General features: G+C 39.3%; 1 protein-coding gene across 1 annotated transcript; it reads left to right on the top strand.

Annotated features, from left to right (window-relative positions):
- Positions 1 to 3,425: 3,425 nt before the first annotated feature.
- On the top strand, positions 3,426 to 17,263 carry Zfp873l3 (zinc finger protein 873 like 3). The gene is made up of 4 exons (XM_039106741.2): positions 3,426 to 3,488; positions 14,011 to 14,137; positions 14,453 to 14,513; positions 15,480 to 17,263. The coding sequence occupies exons 1-4, from the start codon at positions 3,486 to 3,488 to the stop codon at positions 17,143 to 17,145; spliced, it is 1,857 nt and encodes a 618-aa protein (XP_038962669.1). The 5' UTR covers positions 3,426 to 3,485; the 3' UTR covers positions 17,146 to 17,263.
- Positions 17,264 to 25,938: the final 8,675 nt, after the last annotated feature.

Here is a 25,938-nt window from a genome sequence, read left to right as displayed (position 1 = left end):
ATAAGTATTTCAGTCTCTGAAGAAAGAAATGGAAGAAGATCTCAGAAGATGGAAAGACCTCTCATGCCAATGATTGGCAGGATTAACATAATAAAAATAGACATTCTGCAAAAAGCAATCTACAGATTAAATGCAATCCCGAACAAAATTCCCACTCAATTCTAGATAGAGATAGAAGGAGCAATTTGCAAATTAATTTGGAATAACAACAAAAAAAACAGGAGAGCTAAAATAATTCTCAACAATAAAAGAAATTCTTGGAAATCACCATTCCTGACCTCAGGAAGTATTACAGAGCAATAGTGATAGAACCTGTATGGTATTGGTACAGAGACACGCATATAAATTGGTGGAGTCGAATTGAAGTATCAGAAATGAAGCAACACACCTGTGGTCTCTTGATCTCTGCCAATGAGCTAAAACCATCCAATGGAGAATAGATAGCATTTTCAAACAATGATGGTGGTTCATCTGGAGGTCACCATGTAGAAGAATACAAATCAATCTATTCTTATACCCTGTACAAAGCTTAAATCCAACAGGATCAAAGACCTTCAAATAAAAGCAGATACACTCAAACCAATAGAAGAAAAGTGGAGAAGATTTTTGTACACATTGGCACTGGGGAGGTTTCCTGTACAGAAAACCAATGGCTTATGCTCAAAGATCAAGAACTGACAAGTGAGACCTCATAAAAGTGTGATGATTCTGTAAGTTAAAGGTCAATGTCCTTAGCAAAATCATCAACCAACAGATTGGGAAAAGGTCTTTTACAATCCTACACAGAGGATTGAGGGCTAATATCCAAAATATACAAGGAAGTCAAGAAGTTAGACTCCAGAGAGCCAAATAACCCTATTAAAAAAACGGGTACAAAGGGTTGGGGATTTAGCTCAGTGGTAGTGCGCTTGCCTAGCAAGCACAAGGCCCTGGGTTCGGTAGCATTTTACACTGTACGATTTCTTTATACAAGAATAAAATGTTCAGTGTATAATTAATCTCACTAGTCTAAAAGGACACTGAAGGGAATCTATGACATTCTGTTACAGAAGATTAGTTTTCAGGAGAAACAATGTGTTCATAATCTTTTGAAGCTGTAAGATATGATCGACCTCCTACTTTCTTAAAATTATAATAATATTTCTCTTCGATTACAAAAATTCTCAACCAGGTATAAAACATTTTGGACGTGTATTACTGCCTTTTATGTTGATATGATAAAAACAATGTCTAAAACAACTTAAATAACAATTTAATTTACCCATGGCTTTAGAGGGGTGTAGGTTCCCATGTGAGGTGACAACAGAAGAATTAAAAATTCCTTTCAGATATTGTGATTTGTTATATATGTTTGCTTGGATGTCAGTCATTGGTCAAGGGAACCTTTTGCCTCTTGATTTTTATGTGTCAGCCTGCTGCATACATGTTATAACATAGAAGATACACTTCAATCTATCCTGTTTTGTCAACACATTTTAACAATGTTAAAGTTAAATGTTTAAAAGAATGCAACAATGATTAAATAATTCATATGTATCCAAACAGCGTTTTCACATATATCTTAGAAGTCAATAAATATGATAATCAGTAACTAACTCTGTATCTCACAGCATACCTCGATTGTTATGTATAGGTACATATTTTTGATGTTCTATGCTTCTTTAGATTCCCATTGCACAGGACTTTGTACTTCATCTTCAAGTATGTCATCAAAGGAGTTTATCTAGAGATGCTACATAATGTAAAAGAAATGTGATTTATTTTAATAAATACTTTATTATATGTGTGTTCTAGTTTGGTGTTTCTGTGTGTTTGTGTGTGCCCATGTATGTGTGTGCTTTAAATGTTATATGGCTTTTTAAGGCATGGATCATATGTGGTGACTGAGTGACACAATTGTAGACCCTTCTGGGCCCTCTTTATATAGTGTTCAAAGTCAGGTTGACTACCTTGTATACTCTAGACCTTTCATATTGCACAGATGTGCCAATAAATTTAGCTAAAACATTACACTAGTAAAATATTGTCTTCTTTATATTTTGTAAAATAGCAAATGATTTTTCATTAATACTATGTCCATGAGACTAAGCACTGAAGTTAGAACAGACCACACAGGGAGACAACAGAATCAGGGACTCTCACTGCTCCAGGTGTTGGGGAACCTACCTGAATAAAAAGCTCCAAGCTGCACATATGCTATGCATGTTTTCAGAGGGTAGCACGGGTCCAGTCCATGAATGCTTTTTGGTTTGTGGAAAATTCTCTGACAACCCTTAAGTATAGAGATCAATTAACTCTGTTGGTCTATGTATGAAGTTCTTATTACCCCCAGATTCCTCAATTTCTCCTAAAAATATATCACAAACTTCTGGAGCTCCCTCAGGTGTATATCCATTTTGTACAGCTGCAGCCTGGAGCCTCTAAAAGGACAGATATGCTAGGCCCCTGTCTGTCAGGATGCAGAGTATCATTAATACAGTCAGCGATTGGTTCTTGTCCATGGGATTCATCTGAAGTTGGACCAGTCATTGGTTGGCCACTCCGTCAGACCCCACTCCTTCTTTGTCCCTGCACCTCCGGTAGACAGGAAGGTTTGTAGATGGGTTAATATGATCATTCCTTTATTGGGAGTCCTGTCAGGTTAGAGGAGGTGGTCACTTCAGGCTCCATATCACACACTCCTTGGAGTGAGCCTCAGCTACCATCACACTCACTCATTCAATGGAGAATCCCCCATTCCAGGTCTCTGGCACATCCTAGAGAAGCCCTTCCGCAGCCTCTCATTCCTTCTGGAGATGCCCCCTGCCTTCTCACTTCTCTCATCATCTAATGTTTTGTCGTCCCTTGGTAGGGTCTCAGCCATCAGGACACTGGGGAGGCAGAGAAACTTTGCAACACTGCATACATTTTTGAATTCTCCAGTTGCATTTATAGACAAGCAGAATAAAAATTTCTCATAGCGTCTAACTCACAACAGCTTCTATTACTCAAAAAGTAGTTTATCTGGGTGCATGTTGACCTAAATCAACTTGCAGTCTGAGATATCTGTCTGGGGTCTCACTCTTCTAAGTGTAGATAGAGGTCAAATCATTCCTTCCTGCTTGCATGGATTAACTGCTGGGAACAAAACCACGAACAAGGGAACAAGGGAGGTTGACTGGAGGACAGACAGGTAAGCTATTGGAAGAAAAGCGGTTGTGCTGCTGAAATTCTGATCTGCAGGTATTGCAAAACATTGGCCTAGGCTGGAATCACTATGCTGTGTCTCTTTAAAACCCTCGAACCCTAAGGATAAGGCTGATGTCACTCAAAATTCACTAGCCAATCAGCACCTCGACAGGGAGTTAGCAGTCAGCTGAGGAGGTGGCTCTTCCAGGTACAAGGTCAGCAACTTCCTTTGGGAAGTCAGCCCCTCTGAGTGCTTCCTGGTGGTACATGCTGAGTCAGTCTTCATGGTGCTGTGAGAGGAGGTCAGAACGCCCGACATGGTAAGTGCAAGATCAAGTCCACAAACAGGAGGAGAAGCTGCTTAGCAAAGGATACATGTGTAATGGTTCCTCCCAGTGGCTGCAGGGAAAGTGGCAGCCAGAACTAATGCAGCCACTTGTGAGGTCCGTGGCAGTCTTTCCTTGTACCAGAGGTTGGATACTGATTTACTTTATTATGGAACCTGCATTTCTCCGAAATCGTTATGGCGGCCACTTGTGTTGAGAAATATACTTGGCAGGATATCAACCCTGAAACGCCGGGTTTTAAACTATATTCTAAAAGTTCTGACATTCGTAGTTAACAGTTACAAGGTCCATTTGAGTTGATTTTTGGATGCTGTGAAATATCTCGTGTGTTGTGTAGTACTCTAATTATAAGCTGTGTACTACATGAGTAGAATTGAGAATGTAATGATTTACCAACGCTTAGGCTATAGTAAGTGACACTAAGTAGAATGTAGCTGAGGTAGGACTGCTTATAAACACCTCACAGGTATGGAGTATGCTAAGCAGTCCTGTTTAAGATTAGGATAGTAGTATATATGTTTGTTTAGCAGGATTTTTCAGATATTTGTCTACAAACCATAAAAAAGGGGACAAATCTTGTTTACACTCAGCGATAAGGCCCATGATGATATCAATGAACAGGACAGTAACAACATGCTCAAGGTGACACAAAGAACATTGAGGCCTGGTCTGCCATATGGATATGATTATCAGTTCCAAGTCAACTATGGACTTGGCTAAGGACGTGTTTTGGATACTTAGAGTTCACTTTGTGCAGCACTGTTTTATTAGACTTCTCCTTAGTTTGTACCATTGTATGAAAGTTACTGATTGCTTCATAAAAATTTCCACTTGGTCCTACTTATTCCCTATAAAAGACGCTACTCTTCAGAAGCTTACTTGGTATAAGACACAGCTTGTGAATGATCTACCCACCACAGCTGCTGCAGATTCTACCTTCTACCTTTCCTAGCTTTGTCATCCTCTGGACCTCCAAATCAGGACTCAATAACAAGAAAAGAAACTATTATTTCAGGACTCACATGCACTTAAGAACTGATTCTGGGGATCTTTGCTATGTAAATCTGCTAGCTGCCTAGGTAGGACCTGCAGTCCTTATTTAAACTGTATTTCAACAACCTGAGGCCTTTTCTGGATAGAAAATCATCCATCCCTGCATATGTGGAATCCAAAACACTGTTTTTTGGCTAGCTCCTCTTTTAGCATTGCACAGAACGGAGCCCATGGTATCATTAAAAAGACCTTTGCTTGTTGATATTTCAATTATATGGGAAGTGATTTCTTTCTGGAATATATTAGCTCTGAGAGAGCTGTATCTTCTGCTCTTTATAGAAATGAATCTCAGACAATGTAGTCTTAGACTAGCCTCAGAATCAGGTAGCCTTGATCTTGGTCAGTTGCTCCCCAAGACCTTGCATTCTTTTGCTGGAAATGCCTAAATTCTTGAGTTAAAGGAATGAAGCAAAATGGTGTTTTATACTTGCTCATTTGAGTCATATAATGAACAGTCCATTTCTTCTACCTCCACATGAGAACCAGGGGAATTGTGTACTCTGTTAACTGTCAGATGAAAAAGGGCGGGAAATAGCTAGATCAACGACCAAAGTAGAAGGGAGTCTACTATAGCAGTCGCCATTCTGGAGAAGTATCTGATTCAGGCAGGGTGAAAAATTTGTAATTTCACATCACATACTAAATAATACATGTAATTAAAAAAGTAGATTGCTGGATATTTAATTTTGGAAGATCAGCTTGAGACAGTGCATGATAAATTCCTATTTTAGGACCTGTAATATACAGATATGTGGAATCTTTGTTTACAAACTTAAATCATCCCCAAATTGTATAGCAGATGCCACCGTCTGTAGCTTGGTGTGTCATGATATAGATCTCAGCAGTTAACATTTCACATACAGACAAGGATAAAAACTATCTTATTAATGCCATTCCTTCTATGTTTTTCAAAGTCACTTGTGTTCACCTTTGTATGAAGTCAATTTTGATTATTGCTTTATAATTTTCATTATTTATCCACAGATGCTATATTCCAGTTCTTGTTTCCCAAGAATTAAGAATTTCATTCTTTCTTCCAAAGAGAATTTATATCTTCCTTTTTCGAGCAACATCGTTGTAGCTCAGGCTTTCTTGATGTCATACAGTTATGATTGATTTGAATACCTAATCAAGCCTCTACTGACCAGTGCTCAGAACACTGTCCTAAACTCTTTTCATGCTGTTGTTTATCTTGTCATTAAGGAGAAAAAGAACACATGAATGAGTGTTGTCTAACCTCCTTGTTTTAGGGATTCGAGAACTACAAATTATGAGGAACCTGTGTTGTTAAGAATGTACTTCTCTGACAACTTTGGAGCTGGTATAATCACAGCCCAAAAAAGGAGGAGGAATAAAGAAGGCGAGGCATTTCTGCTTTGGAACTCGTTCTCATTAACCATGAGTACGCAAGTGATTTTAGACAATCAGTAAATTTCCAGACTGGTCATCTTGGGGCGTTTTCCAGATCAGAGCAAAGGTGAACTTAAAAACGAAACTGAACTTAAATGTATGAACCAAATTTCTGTATTTCCACTAGTTCGAAAAAAAGAAGATCTAGACAAAGTGTGGATATGCCTAACCAGGAAAATTATTATTCCTCTTTGAAAATACACAATGTTAGAGAAAAGATATAATACTTGGTGCACTCTAGTACACTCATCAGTCCTTGAAAAATATCAGACCATCCAGTGTGTTTTGAATTTGACAAATAGTATTTGAGAATATAATTAATTCATTTCGTTCTTCTTTTCCATAGTGTTAAGTCTGAATCCCTGGGACCAATGGCATGGGAGCCCTATTTATCAAGTCAATGCAAACCTGACCTTCTGATTCTCTAATCAGAACTCACTCTCTAACTGTCACAGTATATTGCTGGCATACCTCCTCCTTTACCCCAAGGGTTAGGATGCCATTCTCCCAGCTTCAATTCCTTATGTAATCCAAGCATTTGGTAACTGATCTTTCTCTTTTATCATTATCATTCTGACCCCTTCCTTGGTGTGGCTCTTGTCTCTTCCCTGCTTCCTGTCTCAACAAGTTTCAAGGTCATGATTATTCTTGGCTGTCACATATAAGGCTGAAGATTATGCAGTTTGATCATCCTTCTGATTTTCATGTGTTCTATGCATGTATGATAGTTCGAGAATTTGGGCTAGTAACCACTTATCAGTGAGTGCATACCATGTGTTTTTCTGTGATTGGGTTACCTCACTCAGGGTGATATTTTCCAGTGCCATCCATTTGCCTATGAATCTCATAAAGTCATTGTTTTTGATAGCTGAGTAATATTCCATTGTGTAGATGGACCACATTTTTGTATCCATTCCTCTCTTCAAGGGCATCTGGGCCCTTTCCAGCTTCTGACTAATATAAATAAGGTTGCTATGAACATAGTGGAGCATGTTTCTTTGTTATATGTTAGGGCATTTTTTGGGTATATGCCCAAGAGAGGTATAGCTGGGTCCTCAGGTAGTGCAGTGTCCAATTTTCTGAGATACCTCCAGACTGATTTCCAGAGTGGTTTTACCAGTCTTCAATCCCACCATCAATGGAGGAGTGTTCCTCTTTCTCCAAATCCTCGCCAACATCTGCTGTCTCTGGAGTTTTTGATCTTAGCCATTCTGACAGGTTCAAGGTGGAATCTTAAGGTTGTTTTGATTGGCATTTCCCTTATGACTAAAGCTGTTGAACATTTCTTTAGGTGCTTCTCAGCCATTCTGCATTCCTCAACTGTGAATTCTTTGTTTAGCTCTGAAGCCCATTTTTAATATGGTTATTTGTCTCCCTGCAGTTTAACTTATGAGTTCTTTGTATATTTTGGATATAAGCCCTCTATCTGTTGTAGGATTGGTAAAGATCTTTTCCCAATCTGTTGATTGCTGTTTTGTCCTAACAGCAGTGTCCTTTGCCTTACAGAAGTTTTACAGTTTTATGCGATCCCATTTGTCAATTCTTGATCTAAGAGCATAAGCCTTTGGTGTTTTGTTCAGGAAATTTTCTCCAGTGCCTATGTGTTTGAGACTCTTCCCCACTTTTTCTTCTATTAGTTTGAGTGTATCTGGTTTGCTGTGGAGGTCCTTGATCCACTTGGACTTAAGTTTTCTACAGGGTGAGAAGAATGGATCGATCAGCATTCTTCTACAGGCTGACCTCCAGTTGAACCAGCACCGTGTGCTGAAAAGGCTATCTTTTTTTCCATTGGATTGTTTTGGCTCCGTTATCAAAAATCAAATGACCATAGGTGTGTGGGTTCATTTCTGTGTCTTCAATTCTATTCTACTGGTCTATCTGCCTGTCTCTTTACCAATCCCATACAGTTTTTATCACTACTGATCTATAATACTGCTTGAGTTCAGGGATAGTGATTCCCCCAGAAGTCCTTTTATTATTGAGGATAGTTTTAGGTGTCCTGGGTTTTTTCTTATTCCAGATGAATTTACAAATTGTTATGTCTAACTCTCTGAAGAATTGCATTGGAATTTTGATGGGAATTGCATTGAATCTGTAGATCGCTTTTGGTAAAATGGCCACTTTTACTATATTTATCCTGCCAATCCATGAGCATAGGAGATCTTTCCATCTTCTGAGATCTTCTTCAATTTCTTTAGAGGTTTGAAGTTCTTATCATACAGATCTTTCACCTGCTTGGTTAAAGTCACATCGAGGCATCTTATATTATTTGGGACTATTATGAAATGTGTCTTTTTCCCTAATTTCTTTCTCACCTTGTTTCTCTTTTGTGTAGAGGAAGGCTTCTGATTTATTTGAGTAAATTTTGTACCCAGCCATTTTGCTGGAGGTGTTTATCAGTTTTAGTAGTTCTCTGGAGGAACTTTGGGATCACTCAAATAGTGACATTTTAACTTCTTCCTTTCCAATCTGTATCACATTGATCTCCTTTCGCTGTCTAATTGCTCTGGCTAGGACTTCAAGAACTATATTGAATAAGTAGGAACAGCGTGGGCAGCCTTGTCTAGTCCCTGATTTTAGTGGGATTGCTTCAAGTTTCTCTCCATTTACTTTAATGTTAGCTACCACTTTGCTTTATATAGCTTTCACTATGTTTCTATACGGGCCTAAAATTCCTTTTCTTTCCTGGACTTTTATCATGAAGGGTTGTCGAATTTTGTCAACTGTTTTCTCAGCATCTGATAAAATGATCATGTAATTTTTATCTTTAAGTTTGTTTATATAATGGACTACATTGATGGTTTTCCGTATATTAAACCATCCCTGGATATCTGGCATGAAGCCTACTTGATCATGATGGATGAGTGTTTTCATGTCCTCTTGGATTCTGTTTGCCAGAATTTCATTGAGTATTTTTGCGTTGATATTCATAACAGAAATCGTTCTGAAGTTCTCTTTCCTTTTTGTCTTTTTGTGGTTTAGGTATAAGAGTAATTGTGCCTTCATAGAAGGAATTTGGTAGCACTTCGTCTATTTCAATTTTGTGGAGTAGTTTTGTTAGTATTGGTATGAGGTCTTCTAGGAAGGTCTGATAGAATTCTGCACTGAACCCATCTGGACCTGGGCTTTTTTTTCATTGGGAGACTTTAATGACTGCTTCTAATTCTTTAGCAGTTATAGGGTTGTTTACATGGTTTATCAGTTCCTAATTTAGCTTCATTTCCCCATATCTGTCTAGGAAATTGTCCATTTCTTCCAGATTTTCAAGTTTTGTTGAATATAGGCTTTTGTAGTAGGATCTGATGAGTTTTTGAATTTCCTCTTATTCTGTTGTTATGTCTCCCTTTTCGTTTCTGATTTTGTGAATTTGTACACACTCTCTGTGTTCTCTGGTTAGTCTTGCTATGGGTTTATCTATCTTGTTGATTTTCTCAAAGAACCAGGTTTTGGTTCTGTTGATTCTTTGTATAGTCCTTTTTGTTTCTACTTGGTTGATTTCAGCTCTGAGTTTGATTATTTCCTGCCTTCTACTCCTCTTGGGTGTATATGCTTCTTTTTCGTCTAGAACTTTTCGATGTGCTGTCAAGCTGCTGAAATATGCTCTCTCCTGTTTATTTCTGCAGGCACTCCGAGCTATGCGTTTTTCTCTTAGCACAGCTTTCATTGTGTCCTATATATAAGTTTGGGTATATTGTACCTTCATTTTCATTAAATTCTAAGAAATCTTTAATTTATATCTTTATTTCTTCCTTGACCAGGTTATCATTGAGTAGAGCCTTGTTCAACTTCCCTGCATATGTGGGAGTTCTTTCCCTGTTTTTATTGAAGACCAGCTTTCGCCGTGGTGTTCTGATAGGACAAGTGGGATTATTTCTACCTTTCTGTATTTGTTGAGGCCTGTTTTGTGCCCAATTATACAGTCAGTTTTGAGGAAATTAGCATGAGGTGGTGAGAAGGAGGTATGTCTTTTTGTTATAGGATAGAATGATGTATAAATACCTGTTTAAGTCCATTTGGTTCATGACTTCTTTTAGTCTACTATGTCTCTGTTTAATTTCTATTTCCATGATCTGCCCACTGGTGAGACTGGAGTGTTGAAATCTCCTAGTATTCTTGTGTGAGGTGCAAGGTGTGCTTTGAGCTTTTGTAAGGTTTCTTTTATTTATATAGGTGACCTTGTATTTGGAGCATAGATATTTAGGATTGAGAGTTCACCGTGGTGGATTTTTCCTTTGGTGAATATGAAGTGTCCTTCCTTATCTTTTTTGATGACTTTTTCTTGATAGTTGATTATATTCGATATTGGAATGGCTACTCCATCCTGCTTCTTCAGACCATTTCCTTGGAAAGTTGTTTTCCAGACTTTTACACTGAGGTAGTGTCTGTCTTTGTTTCTGAGGTGTGTTTCCTGTAGGCAACAAAATCCTGGATCCTCATTACATATCCAGTTTCTTAGTCTGTGTCTTTTTATTGCGGAATTGAGTCCATGGATGTTGAGAGATATTAAGGAATAGTTATTGTTGCTTCCTGATATATTCATATGTGGATGTGAGATCATGTTCGTGTGCTTGTCTTCTCTTTTTTTTTGTTGCAAGATGATTAGTTTCTTGCTTTTTCTAGGGTGTAGGTTGCCTCCTTGTGTTGGGCTTTACCATTTATTATCCTTTGTATGGCTCGATTTGTAAAAAAAATATTGTGTGAATTTGATTTTCTCATGGAATATCTTGGTTTCTCCATCCATGTTAATAGAGAGTTGCTGGGAACAGTAACCTGGACTGTCACTTGTGTTCTGTTAGGGTCTGTATGACATCTGTCCAGGACCTTCTGGGTTTCATAGTCTCTGGTGAGAAGTCTGGTATAATTCTGATAGGTCTTCCTTTATACATTACTTGACCTGTTTCCCTTACTGCTTTTAATATTCTTTCTTTGTTTTGTGCATTTGGTGTTTTGAATATTATGTAACGGGAGGAGTTTCTTTTCTGGTCCAAACTGTTTGGAGTTCTGTAGGCTTCCTTTATGTTTATGGGCATCTCTTTCTTTAGGTTAGTGAAGTTTTCTTCTATGATTTTGTTCAAGATACTTACTGGTGCTTTGAGCTGGCAGTCTTCACTCTCTTCTATACCTTTTATCTATAGGTTTGATCTTCTCATTGTGTCCTGGATTTCCAGTATATTTTGGGCCAGTAGCTCTTTCCCTTTTACATTATCTTTGACAGTTGTGTGAATGATTTCTATGGAATCTTCTGCTCCTGAAATGCTCTCTTCTTTCTCTAGTTTTCTGTTTTATGCTTGTATCTACAGCTCCTTGACTCTTCCTTTTTTCTTTCTTTTTTTTTCATATTCAGGGTTGTCTGCCTTTGTTCTAACTTCATTTTTTTCTATTTCCATTTTCAGCTCCTTCACCTGTTTGATTGTGTTTTCCTATGAATCTTTCATGGATTTTTGTTTTTTCTCTCTAAGGGGTTCTACTTGTCAATTTGTGTTTTCCTGCATTTCTCTAAGGCAGTTCTTTATGTCTTTCTTGAAGTCCTCCATCATCGTGATCAAATGTGATTTCAAATCTACATCTTGCTTTTCTCGTGTGTTTGGATATTCAGTGTTTGCTTTGGTGGGAGGATTGGGCTCCCATGATGCCATGTATTCTTGATTTCTGTTGCTTGGGTTCCTGCAGTTGCCTGTCAACATCCGCATGTCTCTGGTATTAAGTTGTTCTGCTATTGCTGAAAGTGACTTGACCTGTTCTATAGGCATGTGTGTCAAGAGTTTGTTTTCCTGTTTTCTTTCAGCCTGTTATGGTAACAGAGTGTTCTGCTTTCAGGAGTGTAGTTATTCCTGTTCACTGGCTTTCAGGTGTTCCTGTGGCCGTGTGTCATGAGTCCACCAGGCAGGTTACTTGGAGTAGAAAAGTTGTTCTTACCTCTAGTCTCGGGTCTGAAGTGTTCCTCAGAGTTGGGTTTAAGCTCTCAGTGAGGGCATTAGCCAGCAGGGCCTCTACCTCCTCCAGGATGTCTTTGCACAGGGCACCCAGATGGGACTAAGCAAATTCCTCTAGAATCAGAAATGTGGGCAGAGAGTAGTCTCCTCTGGTTTCCCAGGCATGTCTGCCCCTCTGAAGGTCTAGCTCTCCCTCCCATAGGATTTGGGTGCAGGGAGCTGTTTGACTGGGTCTCTTCAGATCAGGGCATAGTCGGGACTGCAGTTTACAGCACCTTGATTGTGCCTATGTTCCTGTTCCCACAGGCCCTATACAGTTTCCTCGTAGGCCAGGGATGTGGGCAATAGTAGGGAGAGTTGGAAGTCTCTCCTGCCCTGCAGTCTCAGGAGTGCCCACAAGTCTGGGTGATCAACTCTCTTTCCCATGTCCTTTTCTGAGTTCTTGAATTTCTGAATGTTCTACATTCAGTTTTGTATGACTAATTTTATCAATTGCTTAGAAATTAGTAGAAAAGAGGTAATAGGGTTCCTTCAGAAGTAGTTCATTAAAATCCTTTTACCTTTCTATTACCTCCAGTCAATGGCATGATTCACAGAAATTCAATTCTTAGTTACAAAAGGAGTTTCTGAGATGCAAAAGTCTCTCATCCGCTCATACTGCTGGGTCTGTAATAGTACAAATCACACATCTTGTAACATAATCCATATAGCAGGAAGCAGACATTAAATTATGTGTGTGATGCGAGGAAATTTTTTTATGGTCCAGTCTATTTGGAGTCTGTGGGCTTCTTTTATGTTCATGGGCATCTCTTTTGTTAAGTTAGGGAAGTTTACTTCAGAAAACATTTGAAGATATTTGCTGTCTCTTTAAGTTTGGCATCTTTATTATCCTCTATAACTACTAACCTTAAGTTTGCTCTTCTCACAACACTGTTTTGTTCTGGATTTCCTGGATGTTTTGATTTAGAAGTTTTGTGGGGGTTTTCTGCATTCTCTTTGACTGTTGTGTCAATGTTTTCTATCTTCTGCCCCTGAGGTTCTCTTATATTTTGTTGGTGATGCTTACGTATTACTCCTGATCTCTTTCCTATGTTTCCTATCTTCCGGTTTGTCTCTCCTTGTGGTTTCCTTTTTGTTCCTATTTACAATTTTATATCCTAGATGATTTTGTTCAATTTCTTCCCCTCTTTCTTAGTTTTTTTTATGTAAATCTTTAGGGGATTTTATTGTTTCCTCCCTAAGGCAACTACTTATTTACATGTGTTCTGTATTGCTTTAAAGGAGGTAATTATGTCCTGCTTAAAATCCTCTATCATGACCATGAGATGTGATTTTCAATCCAAATCTTGCTTTGCTGGTATGTTGATATACCCATTACTTGTTGTGGTGAGAGAACTGCTTTGTGATGATGACAGTTAGTGTTGGTTTTTGATGCTTCACTTCTTATGCTTGCCTAGTCCCATCCAGTTATTGCTAATGATAGTTGATCTTGCTGTTTTTGATTATAGCTTTTTCCTCCTGTAGACTCATATGCCTCTGATCTTAGGAATGAGAATGCTCCTGGGAGACCAGTACTCTCTGGCCTTGTTTTTGGTCTGGAGGGCTATGACACACCCTTAGCACTGGGCACAGATAGAGACCAGGTCTGTCCTCTGCCCGGCCTCCCCACCACTCCATTGCCAAGATTGTTCCAAGCTCATCTCTCCTTTAAAAACTGTGGAGCAAATGTGTGTTCCAACCTGTATGATTTGCAATGAGAACACTCCTAAGAGACCATCTGAATGTGGCGAAGTTTTTGATCTAAAGAGCAATAGGACAGCCTCAGCTCTGGGAGCAGATGCAGACCAGAAAGGTCCCATCCCAGGTTGCTCAGACATTCCTGTGCATTGCGAGTTCCTGGTGTATCTACCTTTGGATAGTCAGTGGAGAGAAACTGGGGTTTCACCAGTGGGCATAGGAGTGAGTGTACTCCTGATAGACCACCGCTGAAGACCAATTTTGAGTACGCAGGTCTTAGGGAAAGCTACAGCTTTCGGTGCAAATGGTGACTGGAAGGTGGTATCATGATGTATCATGTACACATGTATTTTATCTTTTAGGATGTCCTGACCTATGATGATGTACATGTGAACTTCACTGGGGAAGAGTGGGCATTGCTGAATCCTTCTCAGAAGAGTCTCTACCAGTGTGTAATGCTGGAGACCTGTAGGAATCTCAGCGCTATAGGTAATTCAATGAATTTATCATTCACTTTGTAAAATATAGGCACAGCTGGTTTTGTTTAATATTTAATTTGTTTTATTTTTCTTTTTTTTTCGGGGCTGGGAACCAAACCCAGGGACACTTGCACTTGCTAGGCAAGTGCTCTACCACTGAGCTAAATCCCCAACACTGATTCAATTTTTTTTTCTTAATTTCACTTAAAAATGTGGAAGAATGAACTGAGTAAATCAGACATGGTTCTAAAGTTCACTAAAGATAGTATCTTAAATGTTGCCTAATTCCAATTATTTAACATAATTTCTCTGATACCATTTTTAGGATACATTTGGAAAGACCATACTACTGAAGAATATTGTAAAAGTTCTGGAAGACTTGGAAGGTAATTTTCACATGAAAGATGATAAGATAATGCCTCCCACGAAAATTTCATGTGTGCAGCAAGTTTTAAAGAAAAGCAACAGGGTAAAATACATACTGCAGAACATATTGATTAGGTCATCATTATATGTCTACACCCTTTTAACAAGCAAATAGTCCATAGTAAATTGTGGTGAACCGTATTCTGTAACAGCATGGCTAAATTTAATGATATGAACAGTTTATGAGATTCAAGAATGGTTTTGTGGAGAAACCTTAAACCCTGTACCACATCTCTGTGAGGAAAACAAATTGAAATTTTGTAAATGTAATGTAGAAGTTTTCTTTTGTAATGTGTTGAATGGAATGTGTTATTCTTCTTTTAATGTGGATGTCATATGTCCCTATGAATACAAGCCAGAAGGGCATAGTGATACTGAAAGAAGCAACATACCTCTCTCTTTTCCAGAACAATTAGAAGATGTACAGTAGATACCACTTTGAGGAGAGTTTCTTAATGTGGGAAAAGTTGATAAATGTTTCGTTTTTGACTATGATTGGTGACATTTACACATTCAAAGTGCTGAATCACATTATGAGATTAGGGTTATAGAAATGTTCCTCTTTGCATTGGCTCATGTTGCAATTGTAGTATTCCTCAGATGTAGCAAAATTTATCTTCGCAGTCAGTCTACAAACGCTCTGAGTTCATTGAGTTTTCTTCAAATATGTTAACACTCTTAATAGAAAAATTATGGAATAAATATGAGTCATGTAATCAATTCTCTTCCTATTCAGTGTGTCTTCAAACATTGAAGACAACCCAAAATGATAGGCAACACCTTTGAATGTAAACAAACTGATATTATGTTAAGATCATTTTGCTCTTTACACTTAAACCAAATTTGAAATGAATTCATAGATATAAAAAGATTCATGAATATAATCAATGTGAGAAAAAATTTACATGTGCCAATTGTATTTGCAGGTATGAAAGAAGTTCTAATGGAAAGCAAACCTTTGATTTTATTCTGTATGGTAATGGCTTTGCAGTTCAGAGTCATACCCAAAGGCATAATGCAGAGGAGCCCTATGAAGGTAACCTATGTGGTAAAGCATTTGTACAGAGGAATAATCTCAAAACACATAAAAGGACACATAATGGAGAAGAACCTTCTGAATGTAACCCATGTTGTAAAGGTTTTGTAAGAAGCAGTGCTCTCCAAAATCATGAAGGAACACAGACAGGAGAGAAACTCTATGAATGTAATCAATGTGGTAAAGCCTTTGCACAAAGGAGTAGTCTCAAAAGACATAAAAGGACATGTAATGGAGAAAAACGTTATAAATATAACCAATGTCGTAAAGCCTTTGTCCAAAACCATGGTCTCCAAAAACATAAAAGAACCCATACAGTACAGAAACCCTATGAATGTAACCAATGTGGCAAAGCCTTTGCAAAGAGCAGTACTCTCCAAAACCATAAAAGAACACACACAGAAGAGAAACCCTATGAATGTAACCAATGTGGCAAAGCCTTTGAAGGAAGCAGTCATCTCCAAAGCCATATAAGAATTCATACAGGAGAGAAACCCTACGAATGTCACCAATGTGGCAAAGCCTTTGCACAGAGCAGTCATCTCCAAAGACATATAAGAACTCATACAGGAGAGAAACCCTACGAATGTAACCAATGTGGCAAAGCCTTTGCCCAAAGCAACAATCTCCAAAACCATAAAAGAACACACACAGGAGAGAAACCCTACGAATGTAACCAGTGTGGCAAAGCCTTTGCCCGAAGCAACAATCTCCAAAATCATAAAAGAACACACACAGGAGAGAAACCCTATGAATGCAACCAATGTGGTCAAACCTTTGCATACAGCAGTACTTTCCAACAACATAAAAGAACACACACAGGAGAGAAACCCTATGAATGTAATCAATGTTGTAAAGCCTTTGCAGGAAGCAGTCATCTCCAAAGCCATATAAGAACTCATACAGGAGAGAAACCCTATGAATGTAACCAATGTGGCAAAGCCTTTCCACACAGCAGTAGTCTCCAACAACATAAAAGAACACACACAGGAGAGAAACCCTACGAATGTAACCAATGTGGGAAAGCCTTTGCCCAAAGAGGCAATCTCCAAATTCATAAAAGAACACACACTGGAGAGAAACCCTATGAATGTAACCAATGTGGCCAAACCTTTGCATACAGCAGTAGTATCCAACAACATAAAAGAACACACACAGGAGAGAAACCCTACGAATGTAACCAATGTGGCAAAGCTTTTGCACAAAGAAATACTCTCCAAATACATATAAGAACTCATGCAGGAGAGAAACCCTATGAATGTAACCAATGTTGTAAAGCCTTTGCATACAACAGTAGTCTCCAAAAACATAAAAGAACTCACACAGGAGAGAATCCCTATGAAAGTAATCAATGTTGTAAAGCCTTTTCAGGAATTAGTCATCTCCAAAGCCATATAAGAACACATACAGGAGAGAAACCCTATGAATGTAACCAATGTGGCAAAGCCTTTGCAGAAAGCAGTTATCTCCAAAGACATATAAGAACACATACAGGAGAGAAACCCTTTAACTTTAACCAATGTTCCAAAGCTTTCTCACAAAGCAGTGGTCTCTAAAATCTTAAAAGTACACGTACAGGAGCAAAACTTTTTTGAATGCATCCATTGTGGTTTTATAACATTTATACAAAGCAGTGACCTCCAAATACATAAACAATCACATACAGGAGAGAAACCCAATGAATGTGTTACATGTTCTTAAACCCTTAGACATCACAAACATCTTCAACTGGATAATTGAATAGGTACTAGAGAAAAATGCTTGGACTTTAACTGATGTGGTAAAACCTTTCCCAAAACAGTCATCTCGTAGCCCATAAAATAATACACACTGAATAGGAACCCTGTGAATGTAAGAACTGTGGCAAACCTTTTGCAAATCGCAGTACTTTCCATGTAAATAAAAGAAGACATACTCAATAGACACCCTATGAATATAATCAGTGTGATTATGCCTGTGTATTTGAATGAGCAATCATCTTTCAAATACATAAAAGAAGACAAACAGGAGGGACACCCTATGAATGAAAGCAAAGTGTTAAAGCCTTCGCATATCAGTCATATTCAAAGGCACAAAATAAACCATAGTTTAAAAAAATCCTTTGAGTGTATTTAATAAAACCTTATGAGTGCATTTAACCTGGTCGAACCTTCATGTATTTCTATAGACTTCATCAACATGAAACGATCCGTACCAGATAGTAACTATGTGAATAGATTGAATATGGGGAGGTCTTTTCAATTCTCAAATATCATCATCGGAGCAAAAAAAAATAAAGCTATGAAGGCATTGAATATGGTAAAGTCTTTGCACATTTCTAAAGTCTTTATTATCATGAAAATCATCATGCTATAAGATATGAGTATAAAAAATGTGGAAAAGCCTTTGTGCAATAGGGTTCTCTCAAATACAGCACAACGCAAACTCAGGTGATGAAAATGGCAGCAATTTATTGTAATAATACTGCTCATGGATCATGGACAGAAAATGAACTCAAAGCCTAAACTGTGACAAGTAAGACATCCCCTAATCACTGTGATGCAGAATGTCATAGAGCTGCCATCCCACAATCAAAATCTCTGACCAGAATGGTCCCTGTGTAAAAGAACTGGAAGAACAAAAATGGAGAAGATCTTGAGCAAAAGGAGGTCCAAATTGATTTCCAGCTCAGTGGGAGGCACCAAGATCTGACACTATGATTCAGGCTATGGTATGCTTACACACAGGGGCCTATCATGACTGCCTTCTGAAAGACCCTAGAAGCAGCTGAAAGAGTCAGATGGAGACATTTACACCCAACCAATGGGCAGAAACTGGGGACCCCTGTGGTTGAATTAGGAAAAGCCTGGAAGAACCTGAAGAGTGATCCTATATGAATACCAGCAATGTCAATTAACCTGGGCCCCTGAGATGTCTCAAACACTGAGCAACCAGCCAGGCAGCATATACATGAGCATAGGAGCCACCAACACATACAATAGAGGACATTTAGGTCTGGACCCATTCAGAGAAGATACACATATCTTCAGGAGACTTAGGGCACCACAATGTGGGATGGTGGGATGGGGACATCCTCTTAGGTGTGTTAGGGAGGAGGTGTGGGATGGGGAACAGTCAGGGTAGACCAGAAGGGGGATAACACTGGAATGAAAAAAAGTTAAACAATCAAGTAAAAAATAAAGAGGAAACACATCTGGGCCAATTTCAGATACATTTTCCCACTGTCCAGAATTTAGGGGTAGATGTTCATGTAGATTAAAGTGTCAACTGTTTTTGGATGTGGGTGTTACAGTTTAGCCAATGATATTTATCTGTTCTTTGGTGTTAGAGTACCCGTGTTGTGTGTTTTTTTTTTTTTTTTCTCAGAGCTGGGGACCGAAGCCAGGGCCTTGCGCTTGCTAGGAAAGCCCATGTTGTGTTTTGAGGAGCATGCGATAAATAGCCGGGGCATTATTAGAGACCGTCATTATGTTTTCAAAAACAAAAAGATGAGTAAAGGAAGGTGGCCACCAAAGGGAAGTCCACAACTCCTGTCTGCCTGGGAACATGAACTTAGTTTCACCAGATGATTAAAGGAGGGTGACTAAAAAAGGGGGGAATTCTTGGGGCTGGGGCTTGTTTCTTTGTTGCTTCTTCCCAATTAGTGTGGATTGGTTGTAATGTCCTCTAGTGCTAAATTGGTTCCCATATTACATGAGAATCCTGCATTTGAGACCTGAGACTCCCTATCCCCAGCACGTTCTTATTGGTGAAATTACATGAGGCCAATGTCTAGGACAAGACAGAGGAATCACTTTTGAATTCAAGAGCAAGGAGAATCACCAAACCACGAAACAAATTGGATGCAGGCTTGAGAGCTGAGAAAGACAGAGTACCCTCCATGTAAGTTTCAGGGAAGAGGAGCCTCAGCGGTATCTCCCCAAGTCGGTTTTGAGGAGCAAAGATGTGATAAAGATTTTACTAAGCATTCAATCAGAACTTTCACGGGGCGTGGGGGGGAAGTTAGCAACGTTGAAGTTTGGGAGTGGCCTAGGCAATGAGATGATTTATGCATATTAAATACAGATCTCTGTATGTGTGCTTGTGGTGTGTGGTTTCTTGTGTGTGTGTGTGTGTGTGTGTGTGTGTGTGTGTGCCCTTCATTTGAAAATCCATACCATTGATTGTTGTGGATATGTACATATTTTTTAAAGTTCTGTGGTTCTTCTGGTACCAAATAGGTACCATTTGGTACTTCCACTTCAAGTATGTCATCAAAAGCGATTATCTAAAGATGCTAGGTAATGTAAAAGAAATGAGATGTATTTTTAAGAAAATATTAGTGTGTGTTTGTGTGTGTGTGTTTACTATGATATGGGTTATTAAGGCATGTAAGATATGGAGATTGGGAGGCAAAATTTTAAATCCTATTTATACAATGTTCGAACTTACGTTGTGAGTATTACATACTGTAGACATTTCCTATTGCAAAGATATGTAAATAAAATTAGCTAAAACATTATACTCGTAAAACTTGTCTTCTGTATATATTGTAAAATAACAACTGTTTTTTCATTATTGCCATGTCTATGAGAATAGGCAGCGAAGTTAAGAGAACAGACAGGACAAGCAGCCAACAGGCTGGGGGACAATCATTTTTTCAATTGTTTGGGAACACATATAAATAACAATCTTCAAGCTGCACATAGGCTGTACTTGTTTTCGGGTGTGGGCACAGGTCCAGGCCATGAATGCTCTTTGGTTTTTGGATAATTCTCTGGGATCCCTTAAGTACTGAGGTCAATGAACTCTGTTGTTCTACTTGTGAAGTTCTTATTACTTCCAGATTCCTCAATTCCTCCTTGAAAATATTCCACCAGTTCCTGGAGCTAACTCCAGTATTTGGCCATTTTGGAAAGCTACTACCTGGAGCCTCCAAGAGGACAGATATGCTAGGCTCCTGTCTGTAAGGATGCAGAGTATCATTAATGCTGTCTGGGATTGGTTCTTATCTATGAGATGGCTCTGAAGTTGGACCAGTCATTGGTAGCCCATTCCCTCAGACCCCACTCCTTCTTTGTCTCTGCACCTCCTGTAAGCAGGAAGGTTTTGTAGATGGGTTAGTATGATGATACCTTCACTGGGACTCCAGGGAGGTTACATAAGGTGGTCACTTCAGGTTCTACCTCACACGCTCCTTGGCGTGCGTCTCAGCTACCATCACACTAAATACATTCCATGGAGCATCCCCCAACCAGATATCTGGCACATCCTAGACATTCATGTCCCAATCATATTAATCCTTCTGGAATTGCCCCCTACCTCCTCATATCTGTCATCATTTAGTGTGTTGGGGTCCCATGGTAGGGTCACAACAGTCGGGAGAGTGAGCAGGCATAGAAACTGTGCAACGATACATACAATATGTTATTTCTCAGTACCATTTATAGGAAAGCAATATAAAAATTTCTCACAGCTTCTAAATCGAAACAGCCTTTACTACACAAACGGTAGTTCATCTGGGAACAAGCTAACCTAAATCAATTTGCAGATTGAGATGTCTGTCTGGGGTCATAGTGTTCTGAGTGTGGCTAGGGGTCAGCTCACACCTTCATCCTTGCATGTTACCTTCCATGGTTTAACTGCTTACAATAGACACGGTGAACAAGGCAAATCTCATAAAGGACATCATTTAGATAGGATTGGCTTACAGGTTCAGAGTTTCAGCCCACTATCATCAAGAGAGGAACATGGCAGCATCCTGGTAGGCATAGTACAGGAGGATCTCAGAGTTCTACATCATTATCTGAAGGCTGCTAGCAGAATACTGGCTTCCAGGCAGCTAGGAAAGGGATCATAATGACCACAACCACAGTGATATACCTGCTCCAATGGTACACACCTAACAACTCCACCCACTTGGCCAAGCATGTACAAAACAACACAAGGTAAGTTTATGAAGCTGTGCAAACTTTCTCAGACTGAAAAGCCCAGGGATTCATCACAAGCTGTTGTACCCTCTGGGCATCTGTGCCCTCTCTGTGTGGAGCAAAGTTTCAGCCCCTCAGTCACCTTGGTGCTTCTGGTGATTTAGATGCAGCCAAGTTAGGGATGCCTCCTAATGTGCATCAACCTAACTTCTGTGTCACGGCTGCCCTGCTTCCCCTCATCTTTGCAATTTCACTCCACCCCCACCTGCTTGACTCCACCTCTTCTTCCTCATTTTCCTATTCTTTTCATTCTTCTCCTGCACATCTTCCTGTTCCCCCTCCTCTTCTTATTTTCATTGCTTGTTTTTCCTTTTACTTGCAGTAATGTACACAGTATCTATGATCTACCATCCTTCTATGTCCCGCACTGTCTCGCCAGCAAGAATACGCGGGGACCCACAAATCCTTCTGTAGCCAAAATGCTTATTATTTATTAAAAAGAGGGCGGCGATCTCCTGCATGGCATGACTTATATACACCCTAGCGCGGCGCATCCACACCTGATTGGTTGCTTACACATGATCTCATTAGGCACGCCCCAGAGTCGGCAAAGACCTGACACGAAGGCACTCTTGCACATGCGCACACAGTTAACTTCCTGAAAGGAAGTCGGCTGGCGCGGTGGAGGCCAGCACCATCTTGTAATGGCAAAAGCTATCCGGCTTTCCACGTGAGGCGCAGTGGAAGCCAGTGCCATCTTGTGGTGGCGAATGTTATTGCGGCCCACTACATCTCCCCCTTATTGTTTTATTAATAACAATAAATTATTGTCTAGGCTGGTCTAGGTCTCTGCAGTTATGTCCATCTGCTGTGGCTCGTGTCTTAGGTCGTTCCTCTATGTCACAGCCTTATCTGTCGAAGGGTAACCCTATCGCCACCGGGCCCTGTGTACTGTGCATGAGGAAAGTTGCCCGTCTCTGGATACCGCAGTGCTGTGTGACAGTAACTGTTAAATGACCTAGGGCGAACTCTCAAAAGAGGCCAGCCAGAAAATGAGTTAGTGGGGAAATCATGATCACCCTATCACGTGCAATGAGGAAACCTCAGCAATGTAGAAGGGCTGATCAAAGAATCATTGAGTCTCTCTCATCCCAGTGCAATGGATCCACAGATCCACGGGGTGCAAGAGCAGAGAACTCAGATACCGACTAATTTTTGAGGATAGATAACCAAATTTCAGGGGAGGCCCCTTGTTCAATGGCCACAAGTGCTTGAGTGACAACAACCTTGTCACGTTTCTGTTGAGATCTGAGTTTGCAAACCAACCATAGCATGAACACTAATCCACAGCATAGGGCTGCATCAAACAGAGCCACTCCCGATAAGTAGTGGGCACCTCATCTGGTTCTCATCAGCTGTTACCACCAAGGGCCGTAGTCAAGCCGCTCCTATAATAAAATTTAGAATTCCCAATTGTTAGCAACTACTCCAGAAAGTTCACCCACTGTGCTTGTCTAACAATAGAATGGGGGAGGGTAACTCCAGACACTGTAGACACAATGGCTATAACAGTAAATGGCTGCTATAATAGCAGCGAAAGTAACAATGTCTTTCCCAGGACAGTTCAGGATCAGCCATTGTTTTCTGGAACAACCAGCAGGCAATGGAACCATGTCTGAGATCTGTATAACCAGGACAGAGTTCCCCAGTCCACAGCAGCTTTACGCAGGTGGCATTCCTGTGAAGCTATAGACTGCAAGATGACAACACCAGTTAAGGCAGCAAGAGTCACCAAGGGAATGAGGGGGGCAGCAACGGCTAGAGTCCAGTCTTCTCCAGAAAGCAGCAGTGCACAGAGGGTCAGAGAGTGGGCCACAGTGGGACGGGACACACGCAGCAGTAACACTGACTACAGCAACGCCAAAATCTCTGTGATGACAAAAGATGAGGGGGAATCTTCCATCTTCCTCTCAGGGCAGAGGAATGACTCCAGGGACCCAAACCAGGAGAGCTGAATCTTTATGCAACCAGGATCAGCAAGTCTCACCAGCCACTCAGCAGCTGGCACACTCTTGTAGCATCCTGTAGAAAAAACACAAACATTCCCTCTACCCCATATAAAATATCTGGACAGGATCATGTCAATATGTGGATCTTTCTATTTCACCTAGGCAGAAGTATGCCTAGTTGTAGGGTGCCATAAACACTCAAGGGTTCCTTGGCACCCAAATTTTAAAATTGAAATAAAAGGAGCATTATTTAGCATACAGGGATAACTCCCCCCTTTTTTATTAAGATATAGTAAAGATATTATTTATTAAGGTAAGTCCTCAAGGATTAAATTGAGGACACTGAGCACTTGTATTTATAAATTGACTTGTATACCAAATTATTGTCTCTAGCATTATTGTTTTGGATATATAAAGAATGAGATTTTTTGACTAATTGTTCCTATGTAAGGCCTATAATCTGTCTGGTATCATTGTCCTTCCTTATTAAGGAGTCTAGGCAATCTAGTTTGAGTTCTTAATGTCCTATAAAGTAACAGTATTTAGTGTTCTTAATCACTAAGCCATATCTCTAGCACCTCACAAACTTTATTTACCTAAACATAAGCATTAATTAGAAATGTCAAAACCTGTAAATATTGTCTAGATGTAGTCGTACTAGAAATCCCTGAGCTGGCAGGGTGAGGCTGGGAATTGAAAGTAGGCAAATGGAGTCTTCCTCTTTTCATATCAACTCCATTAAAAAACTCCATTTTAAAGAGCTGGGTCTACGGTTTTGTTTAGTTGTCTGAGCCAGAGCACTGAAAGGACAGTGAGTTGTCAGACATTCACACTGAAATCATCACTCACTGATTTCATGTAGAAAACTTGTCTCCAATAAGGCATTAACTAATTGTAAAATTTAAGGGTTAGTAGTATCTAAAAAAAAAAGGAAAACTTTTTAATCAATTGTGAAACCACAAGCCACACATTGGCTGTCAGTATATGAATTGAAAGCTTGATTTAAAAACAGTGGCTAAACCACGGAATTTAATAATCTGTGTTGAAGCAACAGAAACTCAAGAGAATAAACAAGTGATCCAATCATACATGTAGCCTTTTCATTACATGAACCACCTATAAATACACTAAGTGCATTTCCTATGGGTTGTATGTACAAATGTACAGTAAATACAAAAGCATGTAAAGAGTAAAATTATCAATTTTGCCTGAAAAATTTGTATATGTAATAGGCCAAATATCAGTATTTTGTAATAACCAATTTGATTGCTGTTTGGAATAAGGTATGTTTCACCAGGTTTCTTTTTAAAATACTTCCATGACTCTAGCCTACAATTCTGTATTAACCCAACTGAAGATTTATCTCCAATGTGGATAACAAAGACCTAAGTCCTCTGGCAAGGTGAGGTAATTAGCCAATTAACATATCTTTAGAAGCTTAAAATTAGCTTCAAATATTCTTTTCTGGAGTAGTGCAACAGCTACTCCCCAAATATTAGAGCTCATTTTGAGAGCAAAGGTTTGTAGTAAAATTTTCCATATACACTGAAAGATTTAAAGTTCTAACTTCTTACATTGAAGAAGCAACAAAATTACATAATATAAGGCTATTAGCCATTCTTAATGATATCACTTTATGGGCTCTCTAAAATTATAAGCAAGCTCACGAAAAGAAAACTCAAAATCAATCCTCTAAATCTATCTTGAAATGGCAGTTGGCATCAACAAACTGGCTGTAATGCTCTCAACAGTTCTAAAACCTCATCAATCCTTTGTAAATCTTGTAACAATCTCTACCTGTTTGATTTTTCTTAATTACAAATAAGTTTGAGTTAGTCAATGTAACACTGGCAATCCTTAATCACAATCTTTCAGTTCTCCTTGTAACACCAGAGCACAGCCACAATTGTGGAAAGTCACCTGAGTTCTGAGTACTGACTAGGCAGCTGTTCTTGGGGCATTGGAATTAGCATCAAAATACAGATAACTTCAGGCAAACCACAACTTTGGAAAGCAAAACTCAACTTCCAACAATCTAGTCTCCAAAATCTAGTCTCTAAAACACCGAGTCTATCCTTCATGTTACAAAGTTTGACTGCCAATTCCTACATATGAACGCACGATGGTGTAGTCTCCAGTCCCTCAACAAAGAGACATTGTCCTAAATTCTTTTAGAAGCCTGGTTTCTAGAATAAGAATTCCATAAAAATATTATCTCAATTTAGACCGGTTTCCCTAGGTTGGCTCATGCCACATGTTGTCTAGAATGACTTTATCCAAATTACCAGCTTTATGTCAACTTTCTGTTACCAATATTATACCTTTTTAACCATATCCAATAACTTGAAAGCCAACAATCCATGACCAATGCAAGTAGAGCATATTTATACATTTAAAACCAATGAGAAACAAAATTGAAGTGGCTACACAT

The sequence above is a fragment of the Rattus norvegicus genome, chromosome 3, assembly GCF_036323735.1.
Source record: "Rattus norvegicus strain BN/NHsdMcwi chromosome 3, GRCr8, whole genome shotgun sequence".
NCBI classification, from domain to species: domain Eukaryota; kingdom Metazoa; phylum Chordata; class Mammalia; order Rodentia; family Muridae; genus Rattus; species Rattus norvegicus.
Note: the sequence above shows the minus strand (reverse complement) of the source record. Positions and strands in the feature narration are given on the sequence as shown.

Excerpts from the sequence above, each read along its gene's own strand:
- Zfp873l3 (XM_039106741.2), top strand. Across the intron at positions 14,138-14,452 it reads TAGGAATCTCAGCGCTATAG|GATACATTTGGAAAGACCAT; the intron begins GTAATTCAATGA and ends TACCATTTTTAG. Across the intron at positions 14,514-15,479 it reads AGTTCTGGAAGACTTGGAAG|GTATGAAAGAAGTTCTAATG; the intron begins GTAATTTTCACA and ends TTGTATTTGCAG.